The 24,355-nt window shown below is 38.3% G+C and overlaps 1 protein-coding gene across 1 annotated transcript in view; it reads left to right on the forward strand.

Moving 5' to 3' along the window:
- Nucleotides 1-24,355, forward strand: part of Ak5 (adenylate kinase 5) — a 260,488-nt gene that overhangs the window by 143,980 nt on the left and 92,153 nt on the right. The window contains exon 8 of the mRNA XM_048351624.1: nucleotides 5,068-5,144. Within this exon, the coding sequence (XP_048207581.1) occupies nucleotides 5,068-5,144 (77 nt within the window). The remainder of the gene's footprint in view (nucleotides 1-5,067; nucleotides 5,145-24,355) is intronic.

The following is a 24,355-nucleotide window of genomic DNA, read 5'->3' on the forward strand; positions in this document are numbered from 1 at the left end:
ATTTTTAAAACTGAAAAGAAACTGAGAAAACCAAAATAGGAAGAAATGGAAGCTAGCCTCTTTTCTGAAGTGATCTGGTTTTGCTATGTTTTGTGAGAAATAAGACCATTGCAGTTGTATTACTTTTTTTCCACTGAAATACAGCAAAAATGTGTACCTATGTCTATTTACCTCCCAGTTTTACTGGCCAACCTTTGGACTATTATTAAGGCCCCATTTTCAGTAAGCCAAGCAACCAGTTCTAAAAGAAAATGAAAGCCATTCAATCATTATCCAAGCTGATAATGGTACCCTTTGTTTATCGCCCTCTCTGATATATTAATACTACTGTTGCCAGGAGCAACAATGTGTCAAGAAATTCCATCCTTGATGATACAATGAAATTTCTGTTTAACACCCTTGATTAGAAAAGCCTTATAAGCAAGAGGTTTATTTCAAACAAAGATCCTTTCATTCTGTCATCGCTGAAAACAGTTTTTTAAATAGTGTTCTACTTTGAAATATTAATAAGCAGTATCTGTTAACTAGGTTGCTTAAGAGCCCTTTACATTGTACTTCTTGAAAACAGTTGACAAAATCATTTCTAATTGAAATAAGCATGATGTAGAAACTAATTACAGCTATATGTTTGATAAGATTGTGCATTCATAATGTGCTCACTCCATGGGAGTTGCTCTAGGTAAAGCTGGGGTGAGAGTAGCATCTGAATTCACACACACATCACACTGATTAGTGGTGAGTAGTGTCCATTGAGAAAGTGATGGACACTAATAAGACTTGGGTTCCGTTTAGTGCTGCTATCAGTAGCAGCCACTTAGAAAGGAACACTGGTTTTCATTGACATGAAGGAGACTCTTTTATTCCTCTTCTGATTTTTCTATTTTCACAGCCAACCTGTAAACCACTTCATCATAAACCATTGAGTGCCCTTTACTCTCTCAGAATGCAAAATGGGTGGCAACCCTCTCCAAGTCCTGGCCTGTACAGTATTGTAGTGACAGGCAGTATTCATAAAGCCATCTGAATCATTTCTGCTTTGCTTTTGAACTGTGTATTGGGAAGGAACTTGGAACTCATGGCTCTGTCTTTATTCTCATGCAATTTCTACAGGACCTTAACCTAATTATTGAACATCTTTGCACTTCATTTTCCTCTTATCTAAAATGAAGGAGTGAGATTCTGTGGCATATTGGTTTTACAGTATCTAGAACACAGAATGGAAAATACACAATGTACTCCCAACATTTCCATTGGCTAATAACATATGAACATAACTGACTTTCAGACTAGGATCTGAGACAATCAAATATTTTGGGCCTGATATATACTTGAAAATTTTTACCTGAAGAATATCAAAGCATACAGGTAGAAGACTATAGGAAATCCAACTTATTTTAAAATGAGTATATTAAAAAATTAGTTTCCCATGATCGTGTGATGGCTCTAGTGTCTCCATGTTGGAAAAGTTTATAATCTTCAAAAACTAAATTAAAGGTAAACATAACAAACAACAGTGTTACCAGTCAATTTGCTTGATGGTTAGTTGCTAGTGCTTAGTCAGTTTTTCATCAATAGCAGCAATAGCAATGATAAAAGTAAAGAAGATAGAGGCATAAAATTCCATTGTGTATATGTACCACATTTTCCTGATCCATTCGTCTACTGAGGGGCATCTGGGTTGGTTCCAAATTCTAGCTATGACAAATTGTGCTGCAATGAACATTGTTGTGCTGGTGGCTTTAGTGTGTTCTAGTTTGTGGTCTTTTGGGTAGATGCCCAAAAGTGAGGCTGCTGGGTCATAGGGGAGCTCTATGTTTAGACTTCTGAGGAATCTCCATACTGTTTTCCAGAGTGGCTGAACCAGTTTACATTCCCACCAACAATGAAGTAGGGTTCCCTTTTGGCCACATCCCCTCCAACATTTATTATTGTTAGTTTTCTTGATATAGGGCATTCTTACTGGGATGAGATGGAATCTCAATGTTGTTTTGATTTGCATTTCTTTTATGGCCAGTGATGTAGAGCACTTTTTCATCTGTCTCTTGGCCATTCTCATTTCCTCATCAGAGAAGTCTCTTTTTAAGTCTTTAGCCCACTTTTTGAGGGGGCTGTTGGTTCTTTGCGGTTTTGTTTTGGAGGAGTTTAATTTTTTTTAGTTCTGCAAATATTCTAGATACAAGGCCTTTGTCCATTGTATGGCCGGTAAAAATCTTTTCCCAATCGGTGGGCTTTCTGTTTATCTTGCAAGCTATGTCCTTTGCCCTGTAGAAGCTCTGCAGTTTGATGCAGTCCCATTTGTCCATTCTTTCTTTGATTTGTAGCATTTCTGGGTGTTTGTTAAGGAAGTTCCGTCCTATGCCAAGGAGCCCAAGTGTTTCTCCTACTCCTTCTTTTAGTGTTTTCAGGGTATCTGTTTTAATTTCGAGGTCTTTGATCCATTTGGAATTGATTTTGGTGCAGGGTGATATATAAGGATCTAGTTGAAAGGGAATACCAAAATCGAGAGACACAGGGTTTAAAAAAAAAAAAAGACAAACAACTACAAAAGCAATACTTGGAAAACTGTTTGGTGTAAATGAACTGAACAATTCATGGGGAGGGAAAGGGAAAAGGGGAGGGCGGAGGGGGGAATGAGGGAGGAGGTAACAAACAGTACAAGAAATGTATCCAATGCCTAAAGTATGAAACTGTAACCTCTCTGTACATCAGTTTGATAATTAAAAAAAAATTTTTAAAAAGGATCTATTTTTAGTTTGTTGCATGTGTTGAGCCAGTTTTGCCAACACCATTTGTTAAAGAGGCTATCTTTCTTCCATCCTATTTTTTTAGCTCCTTTATCAAAGATTAAGTAGGCATAGTTCTGTGGGTTCATTTCTGGGTCTTCAATTCTGTTCCATTGGTCTTCAGGCCTGTTCCGGTGCCAATACCAAGCTGTTTTTATTACTATAGCTTTATAATACAGCTTGAAGTTGGGTATTGTAATTCCTCCAGCACTGTTCTTTCTGCTTAGGATTGTTTTTGCTATTCTGGGTCTTTTATTGTTCCATATGAATTTCTGGATTGCTTCCTCTATTTCATTAAAAAATGGTGTTGGGATATTAATGGGTATTGCATTGAATTTGTAGCTAGCCTTAGGCAATATTGCCATTTTGATTATATTATTCCTCCCAATCCAGGAGCATGGGAGGTTTTTCCATTTCCTTAGTTCTGACTTAATTTCGTTTTTCATGTTTTTAAAATTCTCATCGTAGAGATCTTTCACTTCTTTGGTTAAGGTTATTCTTAGGTATTTTATGTTTTTTGAGGCTATTGCAAAAGGAGTTGCTTTCCTGATTTCAGCCACATATACACAATGGAATTTTATGCCTCTATCAGAAAGAATGATATTGTCCCATTTGTAAGGAAATGGAAGGACTTGGAAAAAATTATACTAAGTGAAGTGAGCCCAAAGAAACATGGACTTTATGGTCTCCCTCATAGAGAATAATTAGCACTGGTTTAGGCTAGTCACAGCAGAGGATTGATCACAAGAGCCTAATAGCTATGCCCCTATGAATGCATAAGATAATGCTGAGTGAAATGAACTCCATGTTATGGAAACAAGTGATATATCACTGTTGTAATTATTTTCAACATGCCATGTGAAACTGTAGCTTCTATTATTGATGATCCTCTTGTACCCCCTTCCTGTGATTGTACCTGCACTATCACTGCATATCATCTGAGTACATTGGAAACTGTATATACTGGTATTAGAACTAGGGAAGTGAAAGGGAATACCAAGATAGAGAGACACAGGATAAAAAGACAAGTGACTACAAAAGCAATACTTGCAAAACTGGTGTAAACCAACTGAACAACTCATGGGGGAGAGGGAAAGGGGGAGGGGAAGGGGTAATGAGGGAGGAGGTAACACACAATACAAGAAATGTACCCAATGCCTAATGTATAAAACTGTAACCTCTCCGTACATCACTTTGACAATAAATAAGAAAAAAGTAAAGAAAAGAAAAGAAGAAGCCACGTACCACAACACACACCTAAAAGACCAGGAATCTGACATAGGAAAATTTAACTTTGTGGCCTTCCTTCTCAAAAGAGAAGATCTGGGTGCCATTGGCTAACACCTGTAATCCTAACTACTTGGGAGGCTGAAATCTGAGATCTCTGTTGGAAGCCTAAGGCATGAAAATCCCTGAGACTCTTGTCTCCAATTAACTACCAAAAAGGTGGAAGTGAAGGTATGATTTGAATAACAGAGTGCTAGCCTTAGACAAAAAAAAGCTCAGGGACAGTGCCTAGGCTCCCAGTTAAAGCTTTTTATGAACAGCACTAAACTCTGCCTTGCAAGCTAGGTTGGGAGATATATATTTTCCACTTAGAAGGAGTTATTAAATGAAATCTACAGATCAACTGTGCTTCAGGAGTTCCATTGTGAAAATTACTGATTTAAGTAGAGCCTTAGGGATTTCTCTTTAGGTAATTTAATACTTAGAAGAATCAAGCTATTAATACATTAACTTAAGCTGATTTTTCTCACTTTCGGGGTCTAAGGAGACCCAAAGGCTAAAGGAAAAACTCAGGTTTGGGAGTGGGCAAATTCAACCCTTCTTAATACAGGAAACCCCTTGCCCTTCTCCCACTCTGTACATGGTGTTTCTTCCATCTCAGTTACCATTGTACATCCTGAAGCTGTCTCTCCTTCTGAGGAATTCATAGTCACTCTCAAAATTTAAGATCATAGATTGTGAAGACCACACCCCCACCCCAAATCCACAAATACTCCATTACTACTCAGAATTGGTAGCTTGTTCTTTTGAGATTCTGAATCTTATTGACAAACTGCTTTCTTCCAGGGATGAAATCTTCCTGGGGGATGGGGAGTGGGACACAGTCCAGATTATCTGCATCTTCAGTCTCCAGCCCAGACACAGTGCTGGAAAATGTGAAAATTATATATTTGTCAATTTAATAGAACAATAGGTCAACATGAGAACCTAGCAAAAGGTTTCTTGTTTTAGAAACAGTCTCTGTCAGCTTAATCAAAATTGTCTTTCCTAAACTTAGGTTCAACTGACATTGATCCATTGATGGTATTGGATGCTGGAGAGATCATCGATGTAGGATCTGATTATGAAGATCAGGTAACTAACTTCTAAATATAAGTCTCCATTTGAATGTTTTGCATTTTAGCCTTTGTAAATGTATAAAAATTAGAATTAGAAATATTCCGTTTGTGAAATCTTTTTTTTTCCAAATTTTTATTATCAAACTCATGTACAGAGAGGTTACAGTTTCATACGTTAGGCATTGGATACATTTCTTGTACTGTTTGTCCGTTTGTGAAATCTTTACAGACAACTAATAGCACATTCCATGGTATGTCACAATGGTCTACAACTTTCTTTCACATTTTAACCTTCCCTTATCTACAGATCCAAAACATCAGTTAGTAAAGGAAAGGTCTGTGGTCAGAATCTACTTGAGATAAGCTAGGTGCCAGTGACTCAAGCTTGTAATCGTAGCTACTGAGAAGTCTGAGATCTAGAGGATTAAGATTTGTGGCCAGCCCAGGCCAATAAATAAATAAATAAATAAATAAATAAAACCCAACATCAGGGCTGGAGATATGGTTCAAATGATAGAGTGCCAACCCAACAAGTTCAAGGCCCTGAATTCAAACCCCAGTGCCCCCCCCGCCCCCTCCCAAATGGGGGAAATGGAGTTACTTTAAATAGAAATAAGATATTCTTTGCCCAAGAATTTGCCTGTGTCTCTTATCTTTTCCAAGTAATAAACTAAGACTAAGTACTGAGCACGGGCTACAGGTTCAAGGCTCTAGTCTTCTGTTTCTAACATTTGTGTCAAAATGATGACCAAGAGAAGTATAGCCAAGGAGCTAAACGTATGTTCTGGTTCAAAAACACCAAAGACATTTTTCTGGGTCATTTTCCTCTCAACAGAAGAACTCTGACAACTGCTATTTTAATGATCCAAAATAGCTAGTGAATGATCCAACTCTCTAATTAGGCTTTAAAAGAATGAGAAGGAGAGGGAGGAGGAAGAGAAGGAGGAGACAATACCTGAAACTTCTTGGCTATTGTCATCAGTGTGCCTCAGCAATGGCTGAAAGCCAAGTGAATATATTTGAGGGTTTCTGTTCTTTTCAGCTAATAGAGGTCATAAGTTAAACAAACAGTTCTGACCACAAATATCATTATGGATATTTGTGATCATTTCCCTATTTTGGAAAATGGTATATTGACAAATTTTCTTACATTAATCCTCTCACTGATTTTTCACAACCTTTCACAATTATTATTTCTACTTCACATACAAGATAATTAAGCTGGCAAGAGTAATTTGCCCAACATCCCACATTACTTTCACAGTGAGGACATAAACTTAGGGCATATTCCTTTAACTACTACAAACGTGCCATTCAGTGAGACAGTTTTGGAGTCTTTTCCATTTTTCATTCTTGAAGCCTCATAGAGGCAAATGGCAAACAATCACGTACAGTTTGCATTAAAAATATACACTGTACAAAGAGAAAATGAGGTGCAACAAATAGGATGTTTGACTAACCCAACAAGTAGAAGTAACAGAGAAATCTGAAAGGTATCTTAATATAGGAATATTTTTAATACTCAAGGAAATAAAGGGAAGACTAGAAACCAGGAAACAAATATAGGAAATAATGGAAAGGAAGAAAAAGAAATGAAATGTGGAGAACTAGGCACAGAAGCTATTGTCACAAATAAAAACTCAGTTGAACTTTAATTAAAATCAATGTTAATTGTAGACAACTATTTGCTAGGATCAAACTGGGTTTTTGGAGTATATAGTTATATTAAACAGGTAAGGACTCTTGTTTCATGGAACTTACTTCTTAGTAAAGAAAACAAATAATAAACAATAAACATAATAAATTAGCAAATTTTCCAGATTGTCAGAGCTGCTAAGGTCTATGAGAAAAGGAAAAGTAGAGCAGTATGAGGTGGGAGGTAGGAATATTGCTAGAGGGGACAGGCCATATTAAATAGGATAACCAATACTGAGTGAGATAATCTCCTTAAAGATGTGAGATTTGAGCAAAAGCAATATGTAGTATAAAACATCAGAGTTTGGAAAACAGAAACAAAATATTACAAGTGCAAAGACATTGCTGATAAAAGAACAATGATTTCAATGGCAGCAGATTAAATGAAACAACAGCTTGCATTTACCATATTGAGCACTGGGCTCTACATTTTATAACTTACATGTAGTATTGCTAATCCTTACAATACCTTAAGCAAGTAGCTGTGTTCAATCCTAACTTACAAAGTGAGGAAACTTGGGCTTATAGAACATAAATGACTTCCGAACACTACACAACTATCATGTTATAGAATGAAAACATAGCTGGGTGCCAGTGGCTCATGCCTAGCCTTTCAGAAGCCTGAGATCTGAGTATCACAGTTCAAAGCCTGCTTGAGATGGAAGGTTTGTGAGACTTATCTCCAATTAATTATTCCCATTCCCCCCCCCCCACACACACACACAAATGCTTAAAGTAGAGCTGTGACTAAAGTGGTAGAGCATAGCCTTAAGTGAAAAGGCTAAAGGACAGAGCCCAGGCCCCAGTATCTGCACCAAAAAAAAGGAGGAGAAGGAGAGGGAAGAGGAGGGAGGGAGGGAGGAAAGAAAGGAGGGAGGGAGGAAGGACGCCAATGACAACAAAGACAATAATGACAAATTTTGATCCTCCTGGCATAAAAATCTAACTTCTAGTTTCACCATTCTAAAAGAGCCATAGCAAGGCCATTGGAAGTCTACTATTAATTCCAGTTAATACTTTTCTTTTCTTTTTTTTTTTTTTTTTTTTTTTTTTGCCAGTCCTGCACCTTGGACTCAGGGCCTGAGCACTGTCCCTGGCTTCTTTTTGCTCAAGGCTAGCACTCTGCCACTTGAGCCACAGCGCCACTTCTGGCTGTTTTCTATATATGTGGTGCTGGGGAATCGAACCCAGGGCTTCATGTATACGAGTCAAGCACTCTTGCCACTAGGCCATATTCCCAGCCCCCATTTTATTTTATTTTTCTTAACCTGGGTTTAGTGTGACATTGTAAAAGTCACCAAACTTCTACATTAAATCATTAATAAAGATTTTAGGCTTTGCAAGCTATATAGCCTCTATGGCAACTAATCAAACTCTGCAAAACAAAAGAACTTGCTATGTTCCAGCAAAATGATACTTAATACTATATAATTTTCATGTGATTTATTTCAAGCACTTTAAAATGCAGACTTTTTCAGCTGAGAGGCTATATAAAAATAGGTAGCAAGATAGATTAGACCAACAGGCACAGCTCACTGACCCTTGCTGTAAACCATCCCCCATTCTTGACATTCTCCTCTCCATTTGTTTCTAACATTTATAGAGTCTTCATTGGTATTGGTGCATCACATTTATTAAATAATAATAATAATCCTCAAACAGCTATATCATTATCACATCACTTTTATGGATGAGGAAACTGAGGCAAAGAGACATTAAGCAATTAGTTCAAGGTCTCACAGCTGACAAGAGGTAAGCCTGTGGTATAAAAGATGCATATCACATTCGAAGCAACCCTAGTCACAAGCTCTTCCAGTATTCAAGGATACTGGAAAATGGAACATCCTTAGTATCCAGCAAGGGAGAATATCTAATGAGTGCCAAGCTAGCCCCTGGCACCAAACTCCTGCTCTTAACCATAGGCTACAGCTTCTCCCTGAATGTGTTTTCTCCTACCTCTCTGTTCACTCACTCTTGATTTCTTTGTTGAACTCTCCACTGGCCCATCATTCAAATGCAGGTCCCCACCCCCACCTCGCCCCTTCAGCATCCTATCCATGGCCCCTCTCTCCTCACTGTAGCTGTTCTTCAAGAAGCTCAGTCACAGTCATGATTTTGGCTTCACATAGAGTTCTTTAGTAAGCTGCTGTTGCACATGTCTATCTGCTAAATAGCATTGGCTGAATTTCCCATGTGCTTCTTAAACTCGACACATCCAAAACCAAGCTGCCATTTTCCCCCACAAAATCTGTTTTTCCTTCTGTTTCCTCTATTTCTGTGAATGATACCACCATCCTCCTAGCTGCCCAAGCTAGAAACATGGATGTCTTCCTAGCCTCTTTCCTTTCCATGCTTCCCTACATTAGTCTGGTCAGTTTCCCTATTCAGGAACTGATTTTTCTCTCACCAGTTCCTCTGCCCCTGTCTTAGCTCAAAGCCTCTGCCTTCCTCCCTGGGACCTCACAGTCAACTAACCAGACTCCCAGCACCAGTCCTCTCATCCCTCAAAATGATCTTTGTGAAAGTAAATTTAATGGCTCGTTGTTGTAAAGCCAAGAATATGAATTCTGGTTCATTTATCTAATGGGTGATTTGGGATGATAACTTGCTGAGCCTCTTCCTCCCCACCCCCACCCCCAACCTCCAGATTTAATTTTTAAAAAATGAAGTAGCTGATTATTCTATATAGTAGATTTCCAAATTAAAGGATTATTAATTTAATGCAAAACTTATGTTATGTACCCTCGGTGAATAAGTCTTGTGAAACACCACCTCTCAATATTGCTAAACAGTATAAAAACTTCTAAATAAAACATTCCTATCTCTAATGTGTTTGCCAGAATAGTGAATCAGAGTAGCTGCTGACAGTAAGCAAGCAGCCAGTGACATATGTACCCTTTGCTTTTCTTTAACACTAGAACCACTGGTCCAAAATTCTTATCACCAAAACCATACTCCTGAGATCATTGTGATCTGCAATCGCTTGATGTCTCACATGGTTATCCTCTTGCTGAGCCTCTTTTATGCCTCAGTTTTCTCTTATAAGAGAATGACTTCTCTTAGAACTGCTATATGATATAAGGAGGGTAAACTACCTTGTACAGAAAAATGCTCAAAACCAAGGGGCCTCTGACTTAAAATGGAGTTTCCAGGCACTGGTGCTCTTATGTGGCTAACAAAGGCCACTCGCTCACTAAGTGGATGCTGGCTTTCCCAACACTTCAGGTTTCTGAACTGGCACTTTATCCCAACAAGTAAAAACCTGAACAAAATAATTCAGTCTTTTTCTATATCACCCTGAGAAGTAAGGTCATAGTACCATGCCTTACACCAAAAATTGGACAAGGAAATACAAAGAATCACAACAAACTCTCAAGCAAAAACCTCCATAGGAACCATTGTTGAGATAGGAAAAACTGAACAATTACAGTTGCTCAGTAAGGACAAGTCTAAGAGTGAAAAACTCCAGAGGGGCACTAGTGGCTCACATCTATAATCCTAGATACCCAGGAGATACCTAGATCAGAGGATTGTAGTCCAAAGACAGCCTGAAAGGCCATGAGGCTCTTATCTCTAACCAATCACCAAAAAGCCAGAAGTGGAGCTATAGTTTCAAGTGGTTGAGTGCTGGACGTAAGGAAAAAAGCTCAAGGACCAGAACCCAGACTCTGAGTTCAAAGATCTAGTCTTAGTAAGGCCTTACATACAATGTTATAAGGGTCACCTCCAAGAGCTCTATCAGGTATCCGCATTATCAGTAAAACTCCCTCAGTCTTCCATCACAAGCTCACAAAAAGACTAAGACCAAGTCACATTAGATTAGACTGCTCTCCTCCCCACCACAGACTTGATTACTGTGTCAAAAAGTGCTATTTACCACATTGCCTTTTACCCAGTATACTGCAGTCGCCTATCAAAGAAAATGATAAAGCATACCAAATGGAAAAAACAGACTCAACAGGTATCAGAACTGGAGTTATATATGGCATAATTACATATGGCATAGTTACATAAGCCATAATTGTTTTTTTTTCTTTATTGTCAAAGTGAAGTACAAAGGGGTTACAGTTTCATATGTAAGGCAGTGAGTACATTTCTTATCCAACTTACTACCTCCTCCTTCGTTTTCCCCACCTCCCCCTTCCCCATTTCCCTCTCCTCCCATGAGTTGTACAGTTGGTTTACACCAATTGGTTTTGTAAGTATTGCTTTTGGAATGGTTTGTCTTTTTATCCTTTGTCTCTTGATTTGGGTATTCCCTTTCCCTTCCCTAGTTCCAATACACGTATATACAGTATACGGGGTACCACAATTGTTTTTAAATTGCAATTAATATGAGAGTTATTTTAAAGACAAAAAGTAAAGAATGTACAAGAACATAGGGAAATGTTAGGAGAGAGGTGAAGATTACAAGTTGAAGATTATAAGGTCAAAAACACTGGGTCATAAGTGAAGAATGCTTGATGAACTTGTTACTGGACTGTAAATGACTGAAGAAAGAATGTCTAAGCTAAAAGACTTCACAGCGGAAATTTCCAAAACTGAAATTTAATGAGAAAAAAAAAAGACTGAAAGAGAACAGAATATCCAAATGGGATGAGAAAGTTGCCTCCAAATAAACACATTCACTAAGCCCTAGTACAGGAAGCTCAGATAATGACAAGTCAAAACAATAAATGCCAGAAACTAAAACTATATCTAGATATATCATATTCAAACTGAAGAATATCAAAGAAAATCCTATTTTCCAAATAGGAAAAATGCTTCCATAAATACAACCTAAAATAAGACTCTCACTTCTACAGAAACCATGCAAGCAAAATCAGAGTGGCTGGAGATGCTTTAGAAAAAAAAAAAGCATTGAAAGGGGGAAATAACCTAGAATTATTTTGTACTTTACAGAATTAACCTTCAAAAGCAAAAGGAAAGAGTCTCAGTTAAATAAAAATTGAGGGAAATTGTTTCTAGTAGACATGCCTTGCAAGAAATGTTAAAAAGAAGGTATTTAGAGAGAAAGAAACTGAGAACCACATACAAAAGAGGAAAAGCACAAAGAATGAACAAATAAAGGTAAAATAAAAACTTATTTTTCTTATTCTTATTTTACCAAACAGATATATTTGCTCATAATAATAAAAAGATACATATATAATAAATAACATATATGCAATCAAATACCTCATTCCTATTATTATATGTGGATGCTTCTGTATAATTGAAATGAATAATAACAATGATACAGGAGGCAGAAATTAATAGTATTTTATCATTTTAAGGAACTTACACTACCATGAAGTGGCATAATGTTATCTGAAACTGGACATGGATGAGCTGTTTTGTAAACTTTAGGACAAAAATCTAGAAAAAAAAAGTGAGAAAGGAAATATAATTGATATGCTAAGGAGACAAAATGAAGGCACATAAAATGCTTGTTTAAAACTGGAAAAGGCAGGGCTGGGAATGTGGTAGAGTGCTTGCCTAGCATGCATGAAGCCAGGAGTTCAATTCCTCGGTACCACATAAACAGAAAAAAGCCAGAAGTGGCGCCGTGACTGAAGTGGTAGAGTGTTGGTCTTGAGCTAAAGAAGCTCGAGGACAGAACCCAGGCCCTGAGTTCAAGCTGGAGGAGGAGGGGGAGGTGGGGAGGAGGAAGAGGAGGGGGAGGGAGGAGGAGGGGGTAAAGAGGAGACCTGCAAAAAGTAATGCTGTTATTTGAGTGTGTCCTCCAAAGTTCATATGCTAGCTTAGCCCTGGGTGTGGCAAGGTATAGCCATGGTGGAATCTTTGAGAAGTGGTATCAGGTGAGAAATGATTAGGTCAATGCTGCTGCCACCATTCCCAGAAGAAATGGACTTCTGCAATTCTCAAGAAAACCAGTTACTTTTTCTTTTTATCCATAAAATATTAATAAGATATTTTAATGAAGAAAAACAAAACAAGAACAATTCTTAGTTTCATGATTCTACTCAAATACAGAAAAAACTGGTTTTGGGGGGATTTAAAAGAAAGAAAAAAAGAAAAACCTAGTTTTTCCCTGTCCATCCCATCTAACTGCAACTTTGTGACCATGTAAAAAAAAGCCAATGTAAATTTTTTTTTTTTTTTTTTTTTTTTTTTTTGCCAGTCCTGGGCCTTGGACTCAGGGCCTAAGCACTGTCCCTGGCTTCTTCCTGCTCAAGGCTAGCACTCTGCCACTTGAGCCACAGCGCCGCTTCTGGCCGTTTTCTGTATATGTGGTGCTGGGGAATCGAACCTAGGGCCTCGGGTATACCGAGGCAGGCACTCTTGCCACTAGGCTATATCCCCAGCCCCAATGTAAAAATTTAAAAGGAACAAAAAGAGGCAAAATGTTAGCCTTGAGCACAAAAGCTCAAGAAAAGCATTCATAAAAAGTGCTCTACATCACTGGCCATAAAAGAAATGCAAATCAAAACAATATTGAGATTCCATCTCACCCTAGTAAGAATGCCCTATATCAAGAAAACTAACAATAACAATTGTTGGAGGGGATGTGGCCAAAAGGGAACCCTACTTCATTGTTGGTGGGAATGTAAACTGGTTCAGCCACTCTGGAAAGCAGTATGGAGATTCCTCAGAAGGCTAAATATAGAACTCCCCTATGACCCAGCAGCCCCACTTTTGGGTATCTATCCAAAAGACCACAAACAAAATCACAGTAATGCCACCAGCACAACAATGTTCATCGCAGCACAATTTGTCATAGCTAGAATCTGGAACCAACCCAGATGCCCCTCCATAGATGAATGGATCAGGAAAATGTGGCACATATACACAATGGAATTTTATGCCTCTATCAGAAAGAATGACATTGCCCCATTCGTAAGGAAATGGAAGGACTTGGAAAAAGTTATACTAAGTGAAGTGAGCCATACCCAAAGAAACATGGACTCTATGGTCTCCCTTATTGGGAATAATTAGTACAGGTTTAGGCAAGTCATAGCAGAGCATCACAAGAGCCCAGTAACTATACCCTTATGAACACATAAGATGATGCTAAGTGAAATGAACTCCATGTTATGGAAATGATTGTTATATCACAGTTGTAACTACTTTCAACGTCCCATGTGTATTTGTAGCTTCTATTATTGATGATGTTCTTGTATCACCTTCCTGTGGTTGTACCTACACTATCTCTGTAATCTTATCTGAGTATATTGGAAACCGTGTATACTGGTATTAGAAGTAGGAAATTGAAAGGGAATACCAAAATTGAGAGACACAGGGTAAAAAAAGACAAACGACTACAAAAGCAATACTTGCAAAACTGTTTGGTGTAAGCGAACTGAACACCTGGGGGGCGGGGGAAGGGAAAGGGGCAGGAGGGAGGAGGTATGAGGAACAAGGTAACAAACAGCACAAGAAATGTATCCAATGCCTAACGTATGAAACTGTAACCTCTCTGTACATCAGTTAGATAATAAAAATTTGAAAAAAAAAAAAAAAAGAAAGAGAAGCATTCATGCCCTGATTTCAAACCTGGGTCCAGAACATAAACACACACACACACACACACACACACACACACACACACACACACACACAGAGAGAGAGAGAGTATAAAAAATGAAGTGATTAAAACAATCAGCCTCGGGCTGGGGATATAGCCTAGTGGCAAGAGTGCCTGCCTTGGATACACGAGGCCCTAGGTTCGATTCCCCAGCACCACATATACAGAAAACGGCCAGAAGCGGCGCTGTGGCTCAAGTGGCGGAGTGCTAGCCTTGAGCGGGAAGAAGCCAGGGACAGTGCTCAGGCCCTGAGTCCAAGGCCCAGGACTGGCCAAAAAAAAAACAATCAGCCTCAAAAACAAGTCTTTCAGATATATTTGCTTCTATCAAACAATCTAATATTTCAGTACAGTGCAATTACAAGAATACTTACTGTCAGGTACTGGTGCCTCAAACACATAATCCTAGCTACTCATGAGGCTGAGATCTGAGGATCACAGTTCTGAGACAGCTTAAACAAGAAAGCCCATGAACTCATCTCTGATTAACCACCAAATAGCTGGAAGTAGAGCTGTAGCTCAAGTGGTTAGAGCATTAGCCTTGAGCCAAACAGCTCAAGGACTACTACTCTCAGCTCCTGAGTTCAATCCATAGAACCAGCACACACCACACACACACACACACACACACACACACACACACTATATATATATATATATATATATATATATATATATATATATATATATTACAATTTCCTGAAGCAAACAACTGTGGGCTCAAACATCTGAAAAAAACATGATATTCACATTCATCTAAAACTGATTGTAATGTTGAATGAGTACTTAGTTTATAAGAAGTTACAAATATATATCCAGTCACCAAGAACTATAGTTCCTATAAAATAATAATGGCCAGATACCTGGTTAGTTTCTACAAGAGTGGATTGTTATTAAACCAGTGAGTGGCCATTGAATCTCTCTTGCTTCCTCTCTTGGCATACAGTTACAAACTCTCTCTCCTTCTCTTTCTCTCTCTCTCTCCGTTCTCTCCTCCTCCCCACCCCTCACTGCACCCTCTTCTCTCACACACATATATTATGGATATGTTTGCCATTCACAACATTATGAGGTCCTCAGAAAAGTCAAGCACCTGTGTTCTTGAATCTTCACAATTGTGAGTTAAACAAATACCTTTTCTTTATTAGAATGTCCAGCCTCAGATACTTTGTTTAAAAACAGAAAATATATTATTAAAGGCAGAACATATGGAAAACAAAAATAAGAACAAGTATGGAAAATAGAGAAGAGTGAGATATTAGTGGTAGATATTAATCCAATTACATCAATAATCCCCAAAGATTGTCACTCTGAACACTGCTTTTGTTACATTCCACAAATTATATTTACATATTTTATTTTAGTTCAAAATATCTTAAAATTACTTGTGATATTTTTCCTTGACATGTGTTATTTTAAAATGTGTCATCTAATCAATAAGCATTTTTTAATATTCCACCCATATTTCTATTGTTTCTGACATTTATATGAAGAAGTAGAAGATCCAGAATAACAATATTCAATATTGAAGAGCAAAGTTAAAAGGACTGACACTAACTGACTTAACACTTACTATATAAAGCCACAGTAATCAAGATGATATGGTATTGGTAAAGAATAGACAGACAGATCAAGAGAATATAATTGAAAATCCAGAAATAGAGCCACATGAATATAAAATCAATTGTTTTTTAACTGATCTCTGAGAAAGCAGCATGGGCAATACAACAGAACAAAGATGGTCTTATCAACAAATGATGATGGAACAAATGGACATCCAAACACAAGCAAATGCACTAGACATGGATTCATTTGTGGAATTGCTTTTGTGCACAAAAATCAATTTTGTGTGATTTTGTTCACAAAAATGGGTAATAGATTTAAATGTAGAATACAAAATAATTTCCCTCCTATAAGATAACATAGGAAAAAATTCTAGATGACTTTGGGTATGGCAATGACTCTTTAGAAATAACACCAAAGCCACAATCGTGAAAGAAATAATTGATAAGCTGGAGTTCATAAGAATTTTTGTTTACAGAGTATTAAGTGTCTGAGCAGTGTGTAGCTGCTGGGCCCAAACACTGAATCTGTGAAGATGTCCCAAAGTTGACAAGGAAACTACCTATCTACTGTTCCACTTCTGTATGCCCTTCTTTGCACACACAAGACACCTGCTCAACACAGAAAATTGGAGCTTAGGTTTCCCAAACCTGAATTTCTGTACCTTCAGTTATTCTAGAGAACAATTAGTAGCCCATCAATAACAGCAGATGGGAAACACACACATACACATACACACACACACACACACACACACACACACACACAGTGATGAGACTAGAAAGGCTACACTAGCAGTACTCTCTACCCAGAAGCTCTTTCTGTAAGTGTGTATTAAGAATATACTCATGTCTGGCCCAGCCCTGGGTGCTGAGGAAGAACAGCACATATAGATGTCATAGCTCCAACAGATGGACTTCATACAGAGAATCCTACTTGAGCAGAGGTTGGGCTCAGAGAAATGGGAGAATTATTCCTGAAGAGACCATTCATTTATACAAACAATGTAGATCTACACCTGTGAGGCACTGTCCTAAACTCTGGAGATAAATTGGAAAACATAAAGATAATATCTCTTCTCTGGCTTGCCGGCTTACAGAAAGCAGGAAAAAATCATGTATTTTGTGAAACAAAGTCTGAAGACATCTGCTATATGAAAGCGCCTGTCTCCAGGATCAGAACTGAAAGCAGAGTCCAGATTTACACATCATGTGAAATCATCTCCTTTTGCTTTGGCGCACAATCATTGACAATGAAAATAGCATTTTTGTTTTAATTTGGATTTTTTCAATCTACACTCAAATTACCATCATTGACCTCTGTCTTTGGTTTATCTTGGCAATAAAAAGTATTTATAACACAGAACAATTTCACATATATATACATATATATATACATATATATATTCCTTCATTCAGCCAGCCAAGCCTGTCTCCAGGCTCTCATTGTATTCCTAAACCTTTAATCCCAGCCTTCTGTCTAACCCAAACCCTACTTCATCAACTGGTATTCTTTCTCCTTCCTCATGTCCCCCTTCCTAAAAGTATATTCCATATTCCTCCTGTATACCAGTCTCTACTTCAAAAGAATTTCTTTCAAAAGTATCATAATAAGTCTGAGGGGGTTCCATATTTTTCTCCTTTCTTTCCATAAACACCAACTTCCAGGAGCAGTCAACTCCTGGCTCCAGTGTCCTCACTTCCCAACTCTGCCTTTAACTGTCTTCATCGTATCTGGGACCCAAGACAGTGATGAGATTTCTGCTTTCATGAAACTCCAAACCCCCTTAGTTTTATGTTACATCTATGGTCATTACTTCTCTGTCTCTGCCCCAATGTGACTTTTTTCCTCTGCCCTCCCTTTAAAATATTGTGTTCACTAAGTTCCACTCTAGACCTTACCTTCTTCTCTCACTCACAATGGTTCATCAATGCCATGCTTTCAACTCTGTTAATTCAACGAATATTTTGGAATCTGAATGTGTCAGGCTCCAGATAAGGTGCTGGGGCTCCAAGGAGAAGCAAAAGAGGACATGGGTTCTGTGATCACAGAGGCCACAGTAGAACAGAGAATAGAGCCCCACATGGAGGACAACAGAAGGAGTGCTGGTAGGATGGGAGTGTAGGTTTGTATTTCAAATCACGGGAAGCTGATGTATTCCTGTAGGAGCAAGGCTATCTGCTGAGAGTCTAGGGTTTGGAGAGTGGAGAACTGAAGTCCCAAGTCCTGCAGAGTGAGCAAAGGAAACAGTAGGATTGCCAAGCCATCTGAACACATACTAGTGACTAGACATTTATTTTGACTAATCAATCCTTGTCATTTTTCCCCATTCATCTAGAGGAGTTTTACTGTAGAGGAGTTCACTGAAGGTGCCAGAGACTCCTGTAGCGAAGATACAGAGTTTTGTGGAACTTCTACTGGGGTGCAAGGAAGCTGGAGTCTGCTTCACAGGAGACAGAGGATTACCACATGTGTACTACAGAGGCAGTGCAGAGTGTACCTAGGGGTGGAAAGAGGATTCTAAGCAGGATAGGAAATGAAGGAGAAGACAGTCAAAGTTCAGTGCCAGAATAACTAGAAGTACATTTAGCTTCTGTCAAAATTAATCTCTCGGTCACCACATATGTGCAACCTCTTCATTGAAAAGAATATTTGATCTTAGCAGCCTGCCAGGATCATTTAAGTCCTGCTGCTTCTACCTTGAGATCTCCTCTAATAATTAGAGGAAATGCTCATTTCTTAGTACTGAACACCTAAAGCAATTGAGGCTATACCTTAACTTTTAGCACTTAATCCTATTTAATTGAGTACTTCACATTTCTCCCTGTTGCCCTGTGCATGCATCTACCACTGAAAAGTGCATGATTTGTGCAACCAGATAGGCCTGGTTTAAATTGCAAGCTCCAGGTCTCTTCACCCTGTCAAGTAAGTCCTATCTTATGTAAAACATACAGCTTGCAAACTACAGATCCAAAGAGATATATCATGGAAAAGTGTCAGACACAATAACCATTCAGTCAAGCTTTCTTCTTCCTGTATTCCCTCTCAAGAGGGAAGACCCTGTTATGTACTCTCATCCACTGCACTGTGACAGTGACACTGTAGGGATGCAAAACAGACTTAGTGAATACAATCACAAGGCCACATTCCCCAGCTGGAACAGGCAACATTGCTTTCTGCGACGTAGTGTGTGTGTGTGTGTGTGTGTGTGTGTGTGTGTGTGTGTGTGTGTGTGTGAGAGAGAGAGAGAGAGAGAGAGAGAGAGAGAGAGAGAGTATAACTGAATTTCCATAGTGATGTTCCATTTCTGAATCAAGAAATATCACATATAGCAAAAGGCCTGTGTTAAATTGCATTTGTAATGTGGATTTAAATTGTTGTGTGCCCTTCCTGAGCCAATACAATTGAGTACCACCATGCCAATCATAGTTTGGGACTGAATGACACACTGAGTCTTGTTCTCATGGCTTTGGAGCCCATCCCGCAATGTCAGCCGAAGCCGAAGCTGGAGGATCCATTTTGCCCCTCAGCTCTGTCAGGAGCACTTGTTCTTGGTTGTGAAAGATGATGGTGTGAATGAAGGGACATTGGAGGAGACAGAAGTTAGAAGGATGTGAGTCTGGTTTTCCTCCAAACACTAAAACAATAATTCCTGTTGCAGGTTCAGTTCTTCCTGTCTGTCTCCACTGAGTATAGGGAGTTAAAGCTAATTGATTTTGCAGGAAGGGAAAATCAATCCCATTTTTGAACCTCACAAATGATATTTTCATCATTCTTGACTGATAACTTGAGGCTATCCATATTTGGGGTATAAATATTAAATATGGAACAGCAACACAACATCATTCCAGTTGTCAATTTTGAATCAGGGGTTTGAATTATCTCCCCACTCTGAAGACATAAAAGCTACATCTCATCACTATAGATGTCAAACCTGCCATCTCGGGAACACAGGAGACATCTTTGCAGAAGGAAATGAGAACTGATAGAATTCTTTCCTTTAAAGCAGTAGGATATACTCCAGAGCTAAAAACATATGAAAGACTGATCAGTAGAAATGTTTTTCTTTTTCTCTTCAAAAACATTATTATTCTTGCCAGCCAGGTTTTATAATTAATTTCATGGGCTCCTGTAACATCTTATTAACTGGAATAACCTTGAATAGCATGTCATTTAGGGAGCAAAATGAAAATATTTGTGATTGCACAATATGCTTGCCTTATAGAAAAAAGGAAATAGAACTAATTCATGTCTACCCTGTCTTGGAGCCTCAAAAGACAGGAAACCATTGTTAATGGGAAACCACATAACCTAAAGTTGTTATTCACTTACAGAAGTGAGAGTGGGGGAGAATATAGAAGCCTGAAAACCCAGGCTAATCACAGAGACTTGTGCACACTTGAGTGGGAGTGGAAGGAGGTGGTGAGGATGCCCTCCTCCTAGGGAGTGGTTGCTAAGGAGCAATTCACCATCATCCACCTACTGACAAAGTCTCTCTCTCTCTCTCTCTCTCTCTCTCTCTCTCTCTCTCTCTCTCTCTCTCTCTCTCTCTCTCTCTCTCTCTCTCTCTCTCTGTGGCATTGGGGCCATCACTGTATGGCCTCATTTTAATTTTCTGTTAGATGCATGTTTTGGAAAGACGGTGGTTGTGGCCACAGCAAGTAGCATGTAGGCCTAGACTTTTTTTTTTCAAAATATTTTTTAATTCATTTTATTTTTATTGTCAAGGTGATGTACAGAGGGGTTACATAGTAAGGTAGTGAGTACATTTCTTGTCAAACTTGTTACCTCCTCCCTCATTTCTCTCCCACCTACCTCTCTCTGAAATCCCTCCCCCCCCCCAGGGTTGTACAGTTAGTTTACAGCATATTGTCTGTGGTGCTGTGGCTCAAGTAGTAGAGTGCTAGCTTTGAACTCAAAGGCGTCAACTTCTTGATGGGCTTGGTTGGGTGGTGGTCCACCTTTGGACTGGCTGGCACATCCATTTACTCCTCTGGGTCTCTCTTTCCACATCTAGAAAATGAATAGTCTAAAGATTAGAGAATTAGTTACTAGCAAGCCATTCCTTCAGATTCAACGCACTAGAAACATGGTTATATAAACATTAACATTAATCAAACAATAATCATCATGTTAACTTGATGATTATTTACTTTGGGTTTCTCATATCCTCTTTTGAATCTAGATAAAAATCCATTATAGAGCTAAGTACAGTGACTCACACTTGTAATCCTAGCCACTCAGGAGGTTGAGATGGAGAAGACTATGATTGAAGGCCAACCTAGACAAAAAGTGCATGAGACCCTATCAATAGGGAAAGCTGAGCATGGTGGTTCATGCCTGTCATCTCAGCTATGGTAAGGAGCCTAAACAGGAAGATCACTGTCTAAGACAGCTAAGACCAAAAGCAAGACCCTTTGTCAAAAATAGCATGAGTAGAGGGAGGAGGTAACAAGTTGGATAAGAAATGTACTCACTGCCTTACATATGAAACTGTAACCCCTCTGTATATCACTTGGACAATAAATAATTTTTTTAAAAATAAGCTGAGTAAAAAGGGCTGAAGGCATGGATTAAATAATAGAGTACCTCCCTAGCAAGCACAAGGCCCTCAATTCAAACCTCAGTACCACCAAAAAAAAAAAAAAAAAAAAAAAAAAACACATTTGTAGAAAACATTCTCATCACTAAAGACTTTAAAAGGAAGGGCTTTGTTAGAAATGCATTAAGTAGCCATGCAAAAAGGAATAATAAAACCATGAAAATAAAGAATTCACTTGGGATTTTTATGTTGTCCTGAGATCTTTCACATGCTCTGCCCCTGCTTCTGCTGCAACAGAATAGCTCACCGTGCTTTGGCTATTTTTGTCTATAGTCACCAGCAGATCACACCAAGGGACAGGGACAGCCTCTATATCACAGTAATTCCTCCGCTTCTGGCATAATGCTTGACAAATTATAGAAGGACAATTCAGAAACACTCATCCTACAAACATAATGAAAAACAAAGCTCATAGGAAGTAGGTTTTCTAGAATGCACGGAAAATAAGTTCAAAGGGAACTGATGCTAGGCATGGTGGCTCACACAGGAACCCTATAGTTACAACTACTCAGAAGGTGGAAATCTGGGGCAAAAAGCTAGTGAGATCCCATCTCCACCAACAAGGTAGATGTGACAGTGCGTATCTGTGCTCCCAGCTAAGTGAGAAGTATGGCTGAGAATATGGATCAAGTGGAAGAGTACCTTCCTAGTGAGCACACAGGTTCTGATTTCAAACCCATATATATCCATATGTGTGTATATACACATATATAGTATATATTGTATCTATTGTATGTATATTGTATGCATATAATATATACCCATATATGTATATAATATATTCCCATATATAATATATATTATACAATACATTATATATATATATATATAATACACACATATGAGTTTTCAGTATCCCTTCAGTGCCAGTAAAGTCTTTGTCAATAAGCAGAAGTGCAATTTTCAACACTGGACCATGGAAATGCTATGGGCTCAGGATGTCAGACTGCCAGAGTTTGAGTTCTGGCTCTGCTAGTCACTCAGTCTCAAGCCATGAAGCTCTCTGTGCCATAGTCTTGCCATTTGCAAGATGGAGGTTTTGCAAGGATTAAGTGAAATAAGGTAGAATAATAATAATTAAATATATGAATATCTACTCCATGCCAGTACAATGCCTCAGTGCTACTCAGTTATCTTAATAACCCTATTCCTACTCAAGTTCCAATTGAGGCTTAAAGATAGAAAACTGAGTGTCCCACATCACACAGCTCTAACACTCTCACATAACCCAACCCTACCCACCTGCCCAACACATGACCTTCCTACCTCTATAAGGGATTCCCAGAGCAATGGCTTGTAGGAAAGAGTAATAACAATAACTGATAATATCTGTAATCTCTAGAGCTCTCACTATGCTTCAGGCACTATTTAAGATTTTTTTTTGTGGGAGGGGAGGGTCAGGACCTTGGCACTGTCCCTGAGCTCTTTTGCTCAAGGCTAGCACTCTACCACTTTGCACCACAACACCACTAGGACTTCCCACAAGGTCAAGCAGAAATGGGCCTAGACAAAAATATGGAGTAAACTTTGACATGTTCCATGTAGTACTAGGTAGGAAGCTTTGTGTTTGTTTGGCTTGTCTAATTTAGAAGGTTGCTGACTCATAAGGACCACACTTGATTCTAAATAGTAAATGCAACAATGCTCCTTTTAAAATCACTTTGTTGTTTAATTAATCTTGTCTGGGGAAGAATAGAATACAAGCTAAAACTAGTATTTTAGTCTATATTCATAACCTTGAAGAAAGTGAACAGCTTTTGTTAAGTGCCTGTCCTGTGCCAAAATTTCTCATGATCTGCCATAATCTTATCACATTCTGAGATGATAATAGCATTAACCTAAGTCACACAACAAATAGTGCCTTCACTCCAAGTTCATTTCTTTCTAATAAACCATTGCTGATGCTTAAGAATCTACATCACCTATGTCAACACACACACACACACACACACACACACACTCCTCAAACAAAAAAATGACCTTGTATATTCTTCTAAAGCTTGCAATGACAAGAGTTCATATTGTAACAGACAAATAACCAAATAACCACAAAAATAAAAATAAAAGCCAGAGCAGAGCTCTGGCTCAACTGGTAGTGCCACTCTTGAAAGAAAAAGCTAAGAAATAGCACCTAGACCTGAGTTCAAGCCTTAGAACCAGCACAAAAATAAAAACAAAAAAGCTAGTCATATGAACAGATGATGTGATCATGTAGCATTCGGCACATTTCTTTGTTATTTTCTTAATAACTTTTTGCTCAATGCAATCAAAAGTATATGTAAAATTATGAAAAATGTAAAGAAGAAAATTGGCTTCATTTTGAAGTGTTTCCTTGAAATGGGGAATACTTAACAAAATTATAATCAGATGGAAAAGTAGTCAATGTATGACAGATAGGAGGAATAAGCTTTAATAACATAATGCACAGAATAAGATCTATAGTGAATACCTGCATTGTGTATTTCAACATTGCTAAAGTAGGTGATTTTAAGTATTTTTCCTATCAAAGCTATGAGGATGTGGTGTGCTAACTAGCCTGACAATCATTTCACTTTGCAAAAATATTATCATGATCACATTAACCCCTAAATATATATATAATTATTATTAAATAATAATTTCATAATGGCCATTCATTACCAACTGAAAATTAAAACTTGCAAATATTATGATCAGATTTTTTTACTTTCACTTATGATAAAGAATTTTCTTTTTTTTTTTTTTTTTTTGCCAGTCCTGGGCCTTGGACTCAGGGTCTGAGCACTGTCCCTGGCTTCTTCCCGCTCAAGGCTAGCACTCTGCCACCTGAGCCACAGCGCCCCTGCTGGCCGTTTTTCAT

This window comes from Perognathus longimembris, chromosome 7 (assembly GCF_023159225.1).
Source record: "Perognathus longimembris pacificus isolate PPM17 chromosome 7, ASM2315922v1, whole genome shotgun sequence".
In the NCBI taxonomy this organism is placed as follows: Eukaryota; Metazoa; Chordata; class Mammalia; order Rodentia; family Heteromyidae; genus Perognathus; species Perognathus longimembris.